Raw genomic sequence first — 14,515 nt, forward strand, 5'->3', positions numbered from 1 at the left:
CAATTCTTTGACTTCTGAGAAACGCTTATGGCCTGAAATAACTACATATACAGTAGAGGACGGAGAAGAGGAGGAAGGAGAAGCTCGTCTAAACACCCTAGAGTGATGGGAAAGTTAATGGGCCTTTTCCTAGCACCAATCAATCTGCGCTAATCTCCTTGCCGAGAGTTCTCCAGGGAGACGGCGGCCATGATTCCATCGGTGTGACGGCAAAGTCCACTCAGCCAAATCGCCTGTTAGTCACCAGGCCTTTCACTCTTTAATACGCTAAGTACAGGGATCATACACCTCAGGAATAGACAGACAGATGGAAAAGAATTTGCATGTCATTGAAAACATGCTTCTAAAGGGATAGTTCACCAAAAATATTTAAATTATATATAAATATTTACATTTTTTTGTCGTTTCAAACCCTTAAGACTTTGGTTAAAGGTGCCCTAGAATTAAAAATTGAATTTATATTGGCATAGTTAAATAACAAGAGTGACATACAGTGAGTCTCAAACTCCATTGTTTCCTCCTTCTTATATAAATCTCATTTGTTTAAAAGAACAGGCGACAGACATCTCAACATAACACCGACTATTACGTAACAGTCGGGGTGTACGCCCCCCATATTTGCATATGCCAGCTCATGTTCGAGGCATTACACAAGGGCAGCCAGTAACGTTTGGATGTGCACAGCTGAATTATCAGACTAGCAAGAACAACAGCGAAAAATGGCAGATGGAGCAATAATAACTGACATGATCCATGATATCATGATATTTTTAGTGATATTTGTAAATTGTCTTTCTAAATGTTGCTAATGTACTGTTAAATGTGGTTAAAGTTACCATCGTTCCTAACTGTATTCACGGAGACAAGAGCCGTCGCTATTTTCATTTTTAAACACTTGCAGTCTGTATAATTCATAAACACAACTTGCTTTAAGACAAACCATGTGCAAATTCATATGTCAGCACCATTGCTGAGTATTTTCTTCTTAAAACTCCAGTGAAAACCAGCAGTTTGAAATCGCTGGTGTCTGTGACGTCACAAACTACCTTCACTAAATCACATCAATGTGTCGGCAGGCTTTAGCATATCATTAACAGTGAACTAGCAGGGGAGTCTCGAGAGAAACCAGGTTATCCCGGTATATTTTTCTTTTGATATGAAAAATCGTGTAGATTTAGCAATATGGCGGATGTATGATGTATATTCCGATGTTATGATGAACAATATGCTTTTTTCGTCTGACGTCCTAAGTTGTTTGAAGCATTTGTAAGGATTCTGGTTTTTAGAAGACAGCTGTCTGACTCTGAGATGAAGAACGGGAACATGGTTTGTGTAACAGTAGCAACACATTATTAGCTGTTTGATAACAGTCAAGCAAAAGGCTAATCATATTAGTTACCGTTAAGTGTCCGATGTTGTAAAGAGCGATACCATTGTGCAGCGTTTACCTCAGTAAGTTGACCGAGTGAATCTCTGAACTGGTGTGAATGAGTGGAGGTGGGGCTAACTTGCATATTCATTGATCCACGTATACTAAATGAGGCAAGGTTATAGAGTTACATTCAAGCTATTTTAAGGCATGAAGACATTTTTTCACAGGAAAAAAATGTTTAAATATGTCATTTTGGTGATCAAAGATGAGTTTTAAGGGATAACATTATTGACTACAGGGGGACTTTAATGAAACCTGAGAGGTTTCTGTGCCTCCAATGAAAGTCCAGGTAACCAAAAAACATAAAGGCATTATAAAATGAATCCATATGAATCCAGCGATTGAATCCAAGTCTTTTGAAGCTATATGATCTCGTTATATGATAAACAGATTTAATTTAAGCTTTTATTCACATCTAAACACACATACATAGAGTACATCACATATGGTAAACACGAAAGTTTGTATTAGAACAAACCTCATTAGTTTTTGTGCATCACATGATTGAGCTTCTATGCTTACCGTATGTGATGTGCTCTGTGAATGTGTGTCGATCATGGTTTAAATGTAAATTAAATCTGTTAATCATATAAAATGACCGTATCACTTCACAAGACTTGGATTAAACCGCTCAATTCATATGGATTCATTTTACGATGCCTTTATGGTTACCTGGACTTTCAATGGAGGAACAGAAATGTTTCATTAAAAATATCTTTATTTGTGTTTCAAAGATTAACCATAGTCTCATGGGTTTGTAAAGACATGAGGGTGAGTAAAGGGTGCTAACCCCCCCCACCCCACAAATCAAGGTAACTTTAATAGCTATCCTTGACATTGTCCATTTTAGCTATGCTTCCAGCTAAACATGTCCAGTCATTTGCGACAGCATCTGACTGAAGTCCACGAACGCACATGACTAAATGCACATGAATAAAGCAAGCAGACGTTCAAAATGTTCAGCTTATTTTGAAGCCCTGCTCAATCACACACTTCCCCTTCTGTGTGTCAGCATGGGACAGGCTCGTCCAAGTGCCTTTTTTTCCAGGCAATTGTGCCAATGTCCCACATTCCAGCTGGCCTATGTCCCCAACCGCCGTGGATGTGGGGGCAGGGCGTCTCACTTCCTGAACCAAAAATAACGCAGATGGTAATAAAACCTTGGCCGCTACGTACTCCCTGATGATCCCAGCTCCCTGTGACTATTATTTAGTGGGGATTGATTAACCATTACTACCCGGTCAAGGGATTCTGCTGAATCATTACATATAACATTAATAATAAGCAATCAGACTCGCCTCCAAGCTGTACTCTTCCACAGTTCTCTTCAGGGGATCCACGATCTGCCAGCATATGAGGATGCACAAATCAATCAGCAACATCCCACCCACGATGATAAAGAGCTTCTGGTCCTTGATAATCTGAAAGAGAAAAAAAAAGAAAAAAAGAAAAGCAATGGATGAGGTGATTAAGGGATGAGAAAGAGGCAGAGATGGGCAGGAACCATCAATGGGCTGTTCGCTCAATTCAAACGCATGATCTTCTCTCGCATTCTGAACCTTTGTGGATGAAAGCTCTGCTCCTGTCTGATCTTTTTCTCTTTTCTTCTATTTAACAGTGGTTGACCTGACCAGAACCCAAATCAAAGGAAAGGTCATGGCGAGGAAGCCTGGGTGTATTCAGACGGCGGGAACGAACAAATTCTTCCATGATTCAGAATAGAAATGCTAACTCGTTTTGATCTGATGTCTTTTGATGGCTTACCAATAGCCAAAACCTTGCGTCATGGGAAACAAGGAGGTGGTGAGTTACTCTGTGACCATTGAGCGCAATGCTGAATTCTATCAGAATGGATGCTCTTTATCTTCAATCAAACAGAGGTTGATGGTTTCATTAAATGGCCAGACATTTGAAATAACACAGGATCATGACACTTCAAGATGCATTAGCAAGATCACTGAAAGCAATGCTTGGCCGTATGACCACAGAACTTCACTTTATTGGACAAAATCTCCTTTTATCTCAGCAAACGGAAGGTGATGATGGATCAAAAATGAATAGCAGTCCTAAAATCCCCCCTTTCCGCATTTTACGGCTACAAATAGCATCTGAACCTTTTTTAATGTAACAATCACTTCTCTGAGCTGATATGCGATGGGAAAAGGGAGAAGAATAGGATTCGAAATACGTGGATTCGAATTTGGGCTGTTTACGTCAAAATCTAAATGGAGAGTCCTTATTTTCTGCATCATCGGTTGCTTTAGAGACATTCTTTCTGGCCTAACCATGAAGATGGGTGGAGATAGTGTAAATAGCCTTTGGCTATTTGAAATAACTGTAAATATACATTCTGAAAAATAATTCGCAAATGATTCTCAGAAGACTTTATAGGTATAAAAAAAAGGAAAAAAAAAAAAAAAAATTCCCAAAAACTATTTTCATCCCAATCTGCCATTGGTAATTTAATTTTTTGCTAAACTATCCCTTTAAACAAAAACTGACACATATGGTCTAATTATAGATGTCTGTGCACATTAAACTGGGAAGTAGCGCATTAACATCGAAGCAATGACACACTTCACCTTTAACGCTGCTAATCATGAGCTTGTAAACCAATAACATTCGTTTTTAAGACCCAATAGCTCCGTTTAAGCTTTTGTATTCACAGTTCAAATTGCTCACCGTTTGTACAAGATTATTGCTGCAGGTCTACAAGAGCATGTGGTGCATTAGTGTCAGATTGTGTTTGTGCTCAGTCTAAGTTATGCAGGCCATCATGTGCTTGTGTCTGATTGAATTTACAGATGCACACATCTCTGATGCCATCTATTTGTGACACTGTATGTTCCAAAATGCAGTCTGAATGATGCATGATGCAGAATGTGGGTGTGTATGTAGGTTTTTTAGCCATAAAATGATGAATATTTGAACTTGTTCTGCATCCCAAAAATAATTCTAACTGTATATGCAGATAAAATAAACAAAAAACAAGGAGGAATCAGACTGATAGACCAAAGAAAATGAAGGCTTAAAGGGATAGTTCGTCCAAAAATGTAGGTGAACTTATTGAACCCTTCTGAGGCAGGGTTATTATGATTAACTAAACCGATAATAACAACAATAATAATAATAATAAACATTTTCATTAATTGATATAAATGTTAACTAAAAAAATAAATACAATATTAAAAAGCTTGTTTTATTTCAGCAAGTTGCCAACACAACATTTTCCGTTTTCATTTAGTTTAATTTAAAGCACTTAAAAACTAAAACTAAATAAAAAAAACTACATCTAAATAAACTAAAACTAATAAATAAATATACAAACTATATAATCTTATTAAAAAAACTAATAAAAATGACAAAACAAAAAATTACTAAAACTAAAATTTAGTGAAAAAAGAAAATATATAAATAAAATCTAATTCAATCTAATTGAACAAAAATTATAATAATATAGCATTGATACTAAGGGTGCGTTCACACTTGTAGTTCGGTTCGTTCGGTTCATTTGGTCCGGACAAAAGAAGAAAAAAAAAAAAAACATTTAGTCCTGGCATTTTTATCACCGAACCAAAAGATACCGAACCTTAAGGCATAGGGATACATTCACAACGTGGTCGGATTTTATGACGTATTGCCTATTTTGAGAGGGAACTTACCGAATATCTAAAACAATGCTGTGACAAGAAAAACCGACATCCGTGAGGATTCTGTCCTTTTTAGGGTCTCGTCTTCCTGTTTTAGGTCCGTTTACATGTTTTTGGTCCGTGTTGCGTTCATATATCATTCGAACCACACCAGAGTTAGTTTGGAAGCGGACCGAGACCCATCTTTTCAGCGGTCTCGGTCCGCTTGTTTGGTGCGCACCAGGGTTCGGATGGCAGCGTTCACACATGTTCAAATGAACCGCGCTAACCGAGCAATCGCACCAGGGTTCGTTTGAATCGAACCAAACATGACAAGTGTGAACGCACCCTTGTAGTTCGGTTTGTTTGGTCTGGACCAAAGAAGAAAAAAAAAACATTTAGTCCTGGTCCGATTAGTGTTCAGACTGGCAATTTTATCACCGAACCAAAAGATACCGAACCTTCCGGCATAGGGATACATTCACAACGTGATTGGTCGGATTTTATGACGTATTGCCTATTTTGAGACGGAACTTACCGAACATCTAAAACAATGCTGTGTGCTGAGGTAAATGCGCTTATTGTGTGTGTGTAACCTGCATGTGATGGTATTTTGGCCAGCTGGGAACTCGTGAAGAGCTTATAAAATGTGTAAAGTAGTCAAAAACAGCGGCGGGAATCCATCCGTCACACACACAAACAATCTGCTGCGTGAAGACGCGCGTCTGATGCCTGTGATGGGCAAACTTGCTAAAATGACAAGAAAAACCGACATGCTTGAGGATTCTGTCCTTTTTAGGTTTTCATCTTCCTGTTTTTGGTCCGTTTACATGTTTTTGGTCCGGTTTGCGTTCATATATCATTCGAACCGCACCAGAGTTCGTTTGGAAGCAGACCGAGACCCATCTTTTCAGCGGTCTCGGTCCGCTTGTTTGATGCGCACCAGGGTTTTCGGATGGCAGTGTTCACATATGTTCAAATGAACCGCACTAACCGAGCAATCGCACCAGGGTTCGTTTGAATCGAACCAAACATGACAAGTGTGAACACACCCTAAAATAACACTGTAGTGAACTCATATGATAACTTTGTGTTGTAATTTACTAAACATCTGGACATCTGTCTTAGTTTAAACTTTGTAATGAATAAATTGATTTGAATGATCTGTTTTCAAGTCAGCTCACAGACTTAATAATAGCTCTCTAATTTTTTTTATGGTTTCATGATAAGTTTTGTTGAGGTTGTTTTCAGTCCCAATATAATTGCATGAAAAAAGCAACCAGGAAAGATTTCAAATTTCAGAAAGTTTTTTTTTTCCCCATGTAATGAACATCAGTGGGGTCCAAAACATTGTTTGTATGTGAATCCATCTCCCTTTGTTTCAAGAGCTCAGACTTAAATCCAGAAGATGCACGGTCCACAGAGGTGATTGACACAACCCTCGCTGCGCCCCGAGGGCGAGACTGTAACAGACCCCTCGGACCACCGGACCCGCATCGAACGGCGGCTGATTTGCGACGGGCTGTCTGTGGAGTCACATACTGTGAGACTGCTTCTCAGCTTGATAAAGAGATGGCACACCCACATGCACACTCACAAAACACAGTCCTGACAGCAGCCATCGCTTTAGACTGCCAAAGCCCAGCAGTCCATCACTGTGTGGAGCGGGAGTCAGCTCACTGCCAGCTTCCTGCACACTGAAGTGCCGGAGGGAATTAAAGCCCTGAGCCTGGGCATTACCTGTCTCTGAATTTATTTATATGTAGTGGGTCCAGTTAAGAACTGCTAATTGAGTGTGAAAGTGCAACTGAAGAGAAGACACCAGGGAAATAACTGACATGCAATGTATCAAGCTGGAATTACATCACATACTCCTTCTAAATCTTTGTTTGGAAGTCTGTTATCAGGGAAAACAGGATTTTTGTTGCTACTTAACTCTAAAATAAATAGAAATAAAAGATTTGGACATATTATACTGTATACAGTCTGCTCAACCTGACTGATCAATTCCAATTTAATGGATGAACCAGAAGTAATATGGAACAGTTTTTTTTGTTGTTTTTTTTGCCTTTTTGCGGACAGGATAGTTGAAATTGATGGGAAAGCTTTGGGTGAAGAGAGGGAAATGAGATCGGCAAATGACCTCGAGTCTGATTCAAACCCAGGTCGGCTGGAAGCACAATTGTGTCGGTGCCCTAACCACCGAAGATGATTTTTAATGTTAATCTTTCTTGACTAATCATTTGATCAGACTGGCAAATGTTAACACATTTGCACAAAATTGGATAGAAAAATGCAAAATATCAGCTTTTATTTTCAAGATGATAACTGGACACCACTCGATTCAGAAACTTGGTCCTCCATTTTAAAGCTTCAAAGAAAGAGGGGTAAAAACTGCACTGCAATAATGTAAAACAACAGTACTGAACTAAATTCTGATGCAACATTATCAGTAGACTTAAATGCTGTAAGTGTAGAATAGGGCCACTTTAAAAATATCGCATGGCTTCAAGGAAGCTCTACTGACAATATCTGGGGAATAAAATTGACTACCACACAAATATATTCTGACAAAAAAAATGCAGTCTCAATGCTTCACTTACAATGGAAGCACATGGGGCAAACATTAAAATATACAGTTTTAAAAGTAAAGCCTCAAGACTTACACATTACAGAATATGTGTGAATTGCCTACTTAGAAATTCTTCTCACAATAAATGACTTTATAAAAGTGCTTTGACAAAAACACATGCTTCATATTTCAGCATTTAAATCCTTTGGTTTGATGTACTTACATTGTAAATGTGATACTGTCATTTTTTACAAAACTTGAGTACAAAACTTAGATGAGTGTCTCGGACACGGGTCAGGTCTGATATTAGTAGCCTCAGGTCTTGGGTAATTTAAAATAAATGTACTTTTTTTTATCAAATGGACCACAGAATATTTTAAAATATTTCCACTGTTCGTCTCAGGTGTTTAACAATATTTTATTATTTACAACAAATAGTAATATTAAATAATTCTATGAGAACACTATTGTTCCCCTTCTTCTCTGTCAATATGCACTTCTATGAGTACCAAACCCTCCGGAATATTGGTGTGCAGCAGCGGAGCATCCTCAACATAAAACTGCACTCTGCAATACCCGAGCCATTCGAGAGGATAAGTTGCTTCTTAATATTAACATAAAGACTTTAAACAGTTTATTCCGACAGTCCACTTTAGACATTCTACTAACTATAAATAACTTTGCAGCTACATGTCAATTAAGCGTGTAACACGCTAAAACAGACCTAGTTGGTTCATGTGCGTCATGCATGCACATTTGAGCTTCTTCTTTTGCTTTTAATACCGGTTGTCAAACCCACTTGAAGTTGCATACCGCCACCTACAGCACGACACCTGCTTGACAACTAATGTAAAATAAAGGGGAAAAAAATGCTTAATTAGCCCCGATACCAATCCTTGAGATCGTCTCAGGACATCCCTATAAATAATATTAAAGCCGCGTTTCCACCGCAGGAACTTTTCCCAGGAACTAGGGATTTTGGGGTGGTACTCGGTTTTCGACCGCAGGAACCAGGGTCTAAATGAAGTTCTAGGTAAAAATTTTGCCCTGCTCTCGAGATAGTACTTTTTCAGAGTTCAGGAACTTTTGGGGGTGGGACTTGGGCGCTGAACATGCCGATTGGTTGAGTTCACGCAGCATTTTGATTGGTTGACTCCACGCAGCATTTTATTTCAACCATCATTTTTAAAAGTCTGTTGCGGTGCGTGCAGTAAGAGTTGTTTGCTACTCGAATCAACAGTGGAATTTAAAAAATCTGACTGATGGATGCGGTGATTAAATGCGGTGGATGAAATACAGAGGGAACTGGAAAGTTGCGTGCAGTCCTACGTCACTGTAATCTTCACGGTACCTCAGTTCTCTCAGTTACCAAATTTACTTGCAGCATTGTTTATCACTCTATGTCCAGTCTTTCTTTCTGTATATATTTTTCTTGAAATCATCCCACTGTTTCTGACTGCAGCAGTGGAAGTAGGCTGTGAGCTCTATAAATAAAGATGGCCAGCAGGGTGCTGAAGCTGTGGCTAGCCATCCTTTACAGCACTGTCATACAGTATCAGCTGCCTCACTCGCCACATTCTTACGCTGTATTGAAAAACAAGAGCAGGGAAAGAAGGAGAGTATGAAAGGAGGTCAGTGTGTGTGCATGAATCTGTTGTGTTAAAGACCTGCATGGATGCGCTTGTGCGTAGCTACAGTTCGAAAGAAACCCACTGCACTATTCCTCAGAGTGTGATGGGGTTTTTTTCAGAGGAAATTCACACAGAGACTTGTGAAAACCGTGTCTAGCAGAGCAGGAAGACACCATTCTTTAGAAGAGATCAGAGATTCATTGGTTAGCACTGGGAGTGCAGGCTTATTCTGGATATGTCAGGAAACTGAGCATGAAGACAGCAAACTGACCTTCGGTGAAGAGAGCATTTCTATATGTTAGCTTTTTAGCAGTTGAAAAATGAGACAGCTAACAGCCCAGTTGCTTTCCCATGATGTTTTAAGCATGGAACCTGCATCTCCTACAAATGAGTCTCTCTTTTGTTGTTTCTCTATCTCATTATCTACATCTCCATTCCAACATCCATGTATAAACTGGAGTATAATTTCATCAAGTTCTGTTTTTTTTGTATTCAAATTCTTATAAACCATAAAACTGTCCTGAAATGTGACCATTATGAGAGAGATGACAACATATACCAGTTTCTGTGTGTTCTGCCACACTGGAACCCAATTAGTTGTGCCATATGACCAAAAGTTTGGGGTCAGTAGGATTTTTTTTAAAGAAATTAATGGTTTTATTCAGCAAGAATACATTACATTGATCAAAAGTACCAGTAAAGACATTTATAATGTTACAAAAGTTTCTATTTCAAATAAATGCTGTTCTTTTGAACTTTCTATTCATCAAAGAATCCTGTAAAAATGTATCATGGTCTCAAAAAATATATATATATTAAGCAGTATCTTGCTTGACTCGCTCCAAGCGGATTCGAACTGGCGTCTCTGGCATGGGAGGTGGGCACGCTAACAAGGATGCTAAAGACCACAGTATCTAGCGTCAGTTGTTATCGTGCCTCTTGAGGACAGGGGAGTGAGGATCACACGCACAGCTCTTACAAGCTTGCCTCCGTTACAGCAGCGCAACTGTATAATAATAAGAAATGTTTCTTGAGCACCAATTCAGAATGATTTCTGAAGGATCATGTGACACTGAAGACTGGAGAAATGGCTTCTGAAAATTCAGCTTTGACATCACAGGAATACATTACATTTTAAAATATATTACAATAGAAAACAGTTATTTAAAATTGTAATAATATTTTACAATTTTACTGCATTCCTTAGTGTGCACGAGAAACTCAAAAACAATTTTTTTTTAAATTACCGACCCCAAACTTTTGAACAGTACTGTATCTGTGGCCAATATATTATTAATGATATTAAATAATTTTTATTGATAGTGATAATGATAATTTGAAATGGTATATTTGTTTTCGCTAGTGTTATGCGCCAGTGTGACCCAGATCTGTAATGTTGCTTTGAGAGGTTTACTTTGAGATATAAATGGAGTGCTGTGTTGTATCTGAAATGCTTTTACAGTCCATTTCTCACCTTCTTCTTCATCTTTACATTCTTGAAGATAGCGTGCACTCTCCAGGTCTTTGCAAACATGGCGCCAAACGCTGTTGTGTAACCCACAATGAGGATCCATGTACGGACCTAAAAACGTTAAATGAGAAAGTAAAAGGAGGTTGTTATAAACCAAAAGTTATTATAATTTAGGCACTAGAATGCTAAATGCTACCCCAAATGCAAGACTGTACTGTAACACCAGTCAACAGAATACAAAGCAGAACCAAAGAAGGAAGTAATCCCACTTCCACTATTAGAAAGCATATTGGATGTCAGGGTGTGTAGTGAATTCTGTGGAAGTTGTAGAAGTTCCTGAGGCATATTTTTTTCTCTTTGTCCTCTCTTCATCTTCTGTCTCTATTACTCTCTCCCACAGATCTAGTGTTCTTTACTCTGATCTCCTCTGGGAAAGAAATTCTCAGCATGTATAAGGCAGGACGATAAGGCTCGGAGACAGAGTTCGAGAGTTTCGGAACAGTTTTTAGAACTGCTGCGCTATTGCTACATCTTGTTTGTTGAGTTTTTTATGTGGTTTTATGTGGTGTTAAGTGTTTTTTGGATTCTGCTGAATTAAATTAACTCACAAAATACGTGTTGTAACTGTGACTGAAATGCGATCTTACTGGACCATAAAATTACAATCAAATGAATCATCCAGCAAATGTGTTGGTGAATTTATAGTTGTCATGGAGTTGTAACATTATTGGTAAACTTCAACTTTAATTAAAAAAACAATTAATTAATTTCTAATTGATTGAAAATATAATAATTCACCCCATCCTTAAAGGGCTAGTTCACCCAAAAATAGTCATTTCAAACCTTTTAGACTTTCGTTCATCGTCGGAACACAAATGAAGATTCTTTAGATCTTAATCTGAGGACTTTCTGTCCCTCCATAGACAACTACGCAACTGAAACTTTTATGCTTCAAAAAGTTCATAAAGAGATCGTAAAACGTCTCAAGTTACGCATGTAACCATGGTTCCCTGAGAACAGGGAACGAGACTCTGCGCTAGATTGCGCTATGAGTGACGGTTCCCATAGCGCAATCTAGCGCAGAGTTCAAAAGGGAACTAATCCATATGAATTGAGTGGTTTAGTCCAAATTTTCTGAAGAGACTCAATTGCTTTATATGATGTAAAGATTTAATTTAGGCTTTTATTCACATATAAACATTGATTGGCGAACATAAACAAAAGCTCAACTGAACCTGATTGACGCGTGAGAACAAACCTCTTGCGGAAGCTCAAATGTGCTGCGTAACACACGAGAATGAACCTCATTGGTTCTCGCACATGTCAAGCAAACATGCTTGAGCTTCTGTTTACCACAACTGATGTGTGTGTGTTGATGAATGTTGAATTAAATGTGATTAAATCTGTTTAGCATAAAAAGCGATAGAGTCTCTTCCGAAAATTTTGAATAAACCGCTCAATTCATATGGATTAGTTTTACAATCTCTTTATGAACTTTTTGAAGTGTCAAAATGGTAGTCGCATAGCTGTCTATGGAGGAACAGAAAGATCTCAGATTTCATCAAAAAGATCTTCATTTGTGTTTCGAAAGTCTTACAGGTTTGGAACAACATGAGGGTGAGTAATTATTTTTTGGGTGAACTATACATTTAATATCGCAATGCAAATCTTCAACAGGCCGGAAAGAACACAGCCTGTCTCAGGCAGGTAGCATGTGCCCTGCTCAACACATTTGTGAGCTATTTCCCCTGTGACTCAAGTTACTGCAGTAGCCAAAGCCTCGTAATTAAAAGGTGGATTATGGTCACATGCAAACAGACAGTGGAGGCGTGACGAGACACATCCAATCCTGGTGACACAGCCTGAGTAGTAAAGGTGAAAACATTCACATCCAAATATAGAGGAGACCAGGGATAGTTGTCTCAGGGGAAGTTGGCACAGGGGAAGTTATCAAAATCTCGAAAAGGTTTTTTGAGTCAAATATCCAGTTGGACAAATGCTTGTTTTCTCTAGCACTGGGTTAGCATTGCTGGTTTACAGTTTTTCTCCATTGGTTTGGCTAATTTCTTGAAAGAAATGACATTCTCAAAACTCTAAGATCATTTGGCAAAACAGTCTTACAGTTCAGCACAACACTATAGCTCACTTGCAAAAGCTCATATCTCTCTCAAAACTGTTCACTCATGTGTCAAAACTAAATTTCCTTCTCATTTAAACAGTAAGTGACCCCAAATTGCTTCATCCCTTTGGCATTGTGTAAGCACTGCAAGTCAAAATGTTTTGTCACTATGGCAGAGGACCATTGAAATATCCCTCATGTCCACCTTTCAGTCTTCATTGACAATGGTTAATGTACTGTTTTTTGTCAAGCTAACAGAATACAATTGTGTATAAAACTGAAAAAAGAAATAGGATTTTAGTGTTTGACGTCACACATTGCACTCATACTGCCAAGGAAATTGTAACCATTATCATTCACACACATAAAGTAACTTCCATACATCAGAGTAAAAAGAAAATGTATACAGCATAATATACTGTAATATAAACACACAAACAACAGTGCTGTAGATAAAGCTCCTTCGTTAGTCAAGTTCTAGTTTCACCTGACTGTCAATTGCTGTAATAAATTTATCAAATGTTCCAAGGATTCATATATGGTATTCATGGTATTATGTTCTTGACTAATTTTGAAAATTAAACAGACTATTGTGCATGTGATGACGTATACAATGAAATGGCGCCCTCACGTTTTGGAGCGAACAACCATTAGACTGAGAATCAACAATCAGTTTAGATCAACAAGATCTATTCACTTGGAAATTGTGCTAAATGTAGGCTACCTGTACTTAATCATTTGCAAAGATGTACTGAGACATTTGCAATTTGATGAAATGAATGAGAAAATCAATTCTGTTGTGAACAATTGCCAAGTGGTTTGGAGATTTGTCCATGTTGTTTTGAGAATGTAATTTCTGTTTCAAGAAATGAGCCAAACCAATGGAGAAAAACTGTAAAATAGAAACAAAATTCTAAATGAGTTCTAAATTAGAATAATTAACAATAGCCTTCAGAATTCCAATTTCATCATATGTTTGCTTATCATTGTGACAATTTAACCATTACAGTACATAAATGTACCATGAGAACACTTACAGGACAAATGTGACAACTAACTCATTGTCTAGCCAGATTCACATCTGATTCACAGAAATCAGTCATTACTCACAGTACAGAGGGTCTCAAACTCCTTGTCTGACACAAAAGATCCATCCAGACCAAAGAGGAAAATGGAGGCATACGACAGCAGGCCACCCAGAATAATCAGGTTGTTCATATAGGGACTCGACATTTTGATCAGCCTGCAGATGGAGGGAAGCACACAGCCGATACATTAAATATTCACATTTCATTTATTATTAACTACTGCAATTAAATGTGCATCTACACCCATGACTGTATCATATACAGTGTGATCCGAAAGTCCGAAACCACTAGTAAAAATGCCTTTATTTTGAATTATTTAAAAAATGGAATGCACAATGTCCCATTGCAATTTATAAATAAAAGATTTAATGAAAGAGCATCTTATGGGAATCAAGAATATCTGACAAAAATACAAAATGTTTGTGCATATCCAGACCCTGAATAATGTAATTTATTCCTGTGATTTTCAGCAGCCATAACTCTAGTCATGAGTGTCACATGATCCTTCAGAAATCATTCTAATATGCTGATTTGGTGCTTAAGATATATATTTCTTCAAATTTATTGTTAATG

The 14,515-nt window shown here is 38.0% G+C and overlaps 1 protein-coding gene across 1 annotated transcript in view; it reads right to left on the bottom strand.

The window, feature by feature from the left end:
* gabbr2 (gamma-aminobutyric acid (GABA) B receptor, 2) overlaps positions 1-14,515 on the bottom strand; it is a 243,340-nt gene that overhangs the window by 46,745 nt on the left and 182,080 nt on the right. The window contains exons 11-13 of the mRNA XM_067412257.1: positions 13,965-14,097; positions 10,739-10,846; positions 2,731-2,853 (exon numbers count right to left, since the gene is read on the bottom strand). Of these exons, the coding sequence (XP_067268358.1) occupies positions 2,731-2,853; positions 10,739-10,846; positions 13,965-14,097 (364 nt within the window). The remainder of the gene's footprint in view (positions 1-2,730; positions 2,854-10,738; positions 10,847-13,964; positions 14,098-14,515) is intronic.

This window comes from Chanodichthys erythropterus, chromosome 15 (assembly GCF_024489055.1).
Source record: "Chanodichthys erythropterus isolate Z2021 chromosome 15, ASM2448905v1, whole genome shotgun sequence".
Taxonomy (NCBI): domain Eukaryota; kingdom Metazoa; phylum Chordata; class Actinopteri; order Cypriniformes; family Xenocyprididae; genus Chanodichthys; species Chanodichthys erythropterus.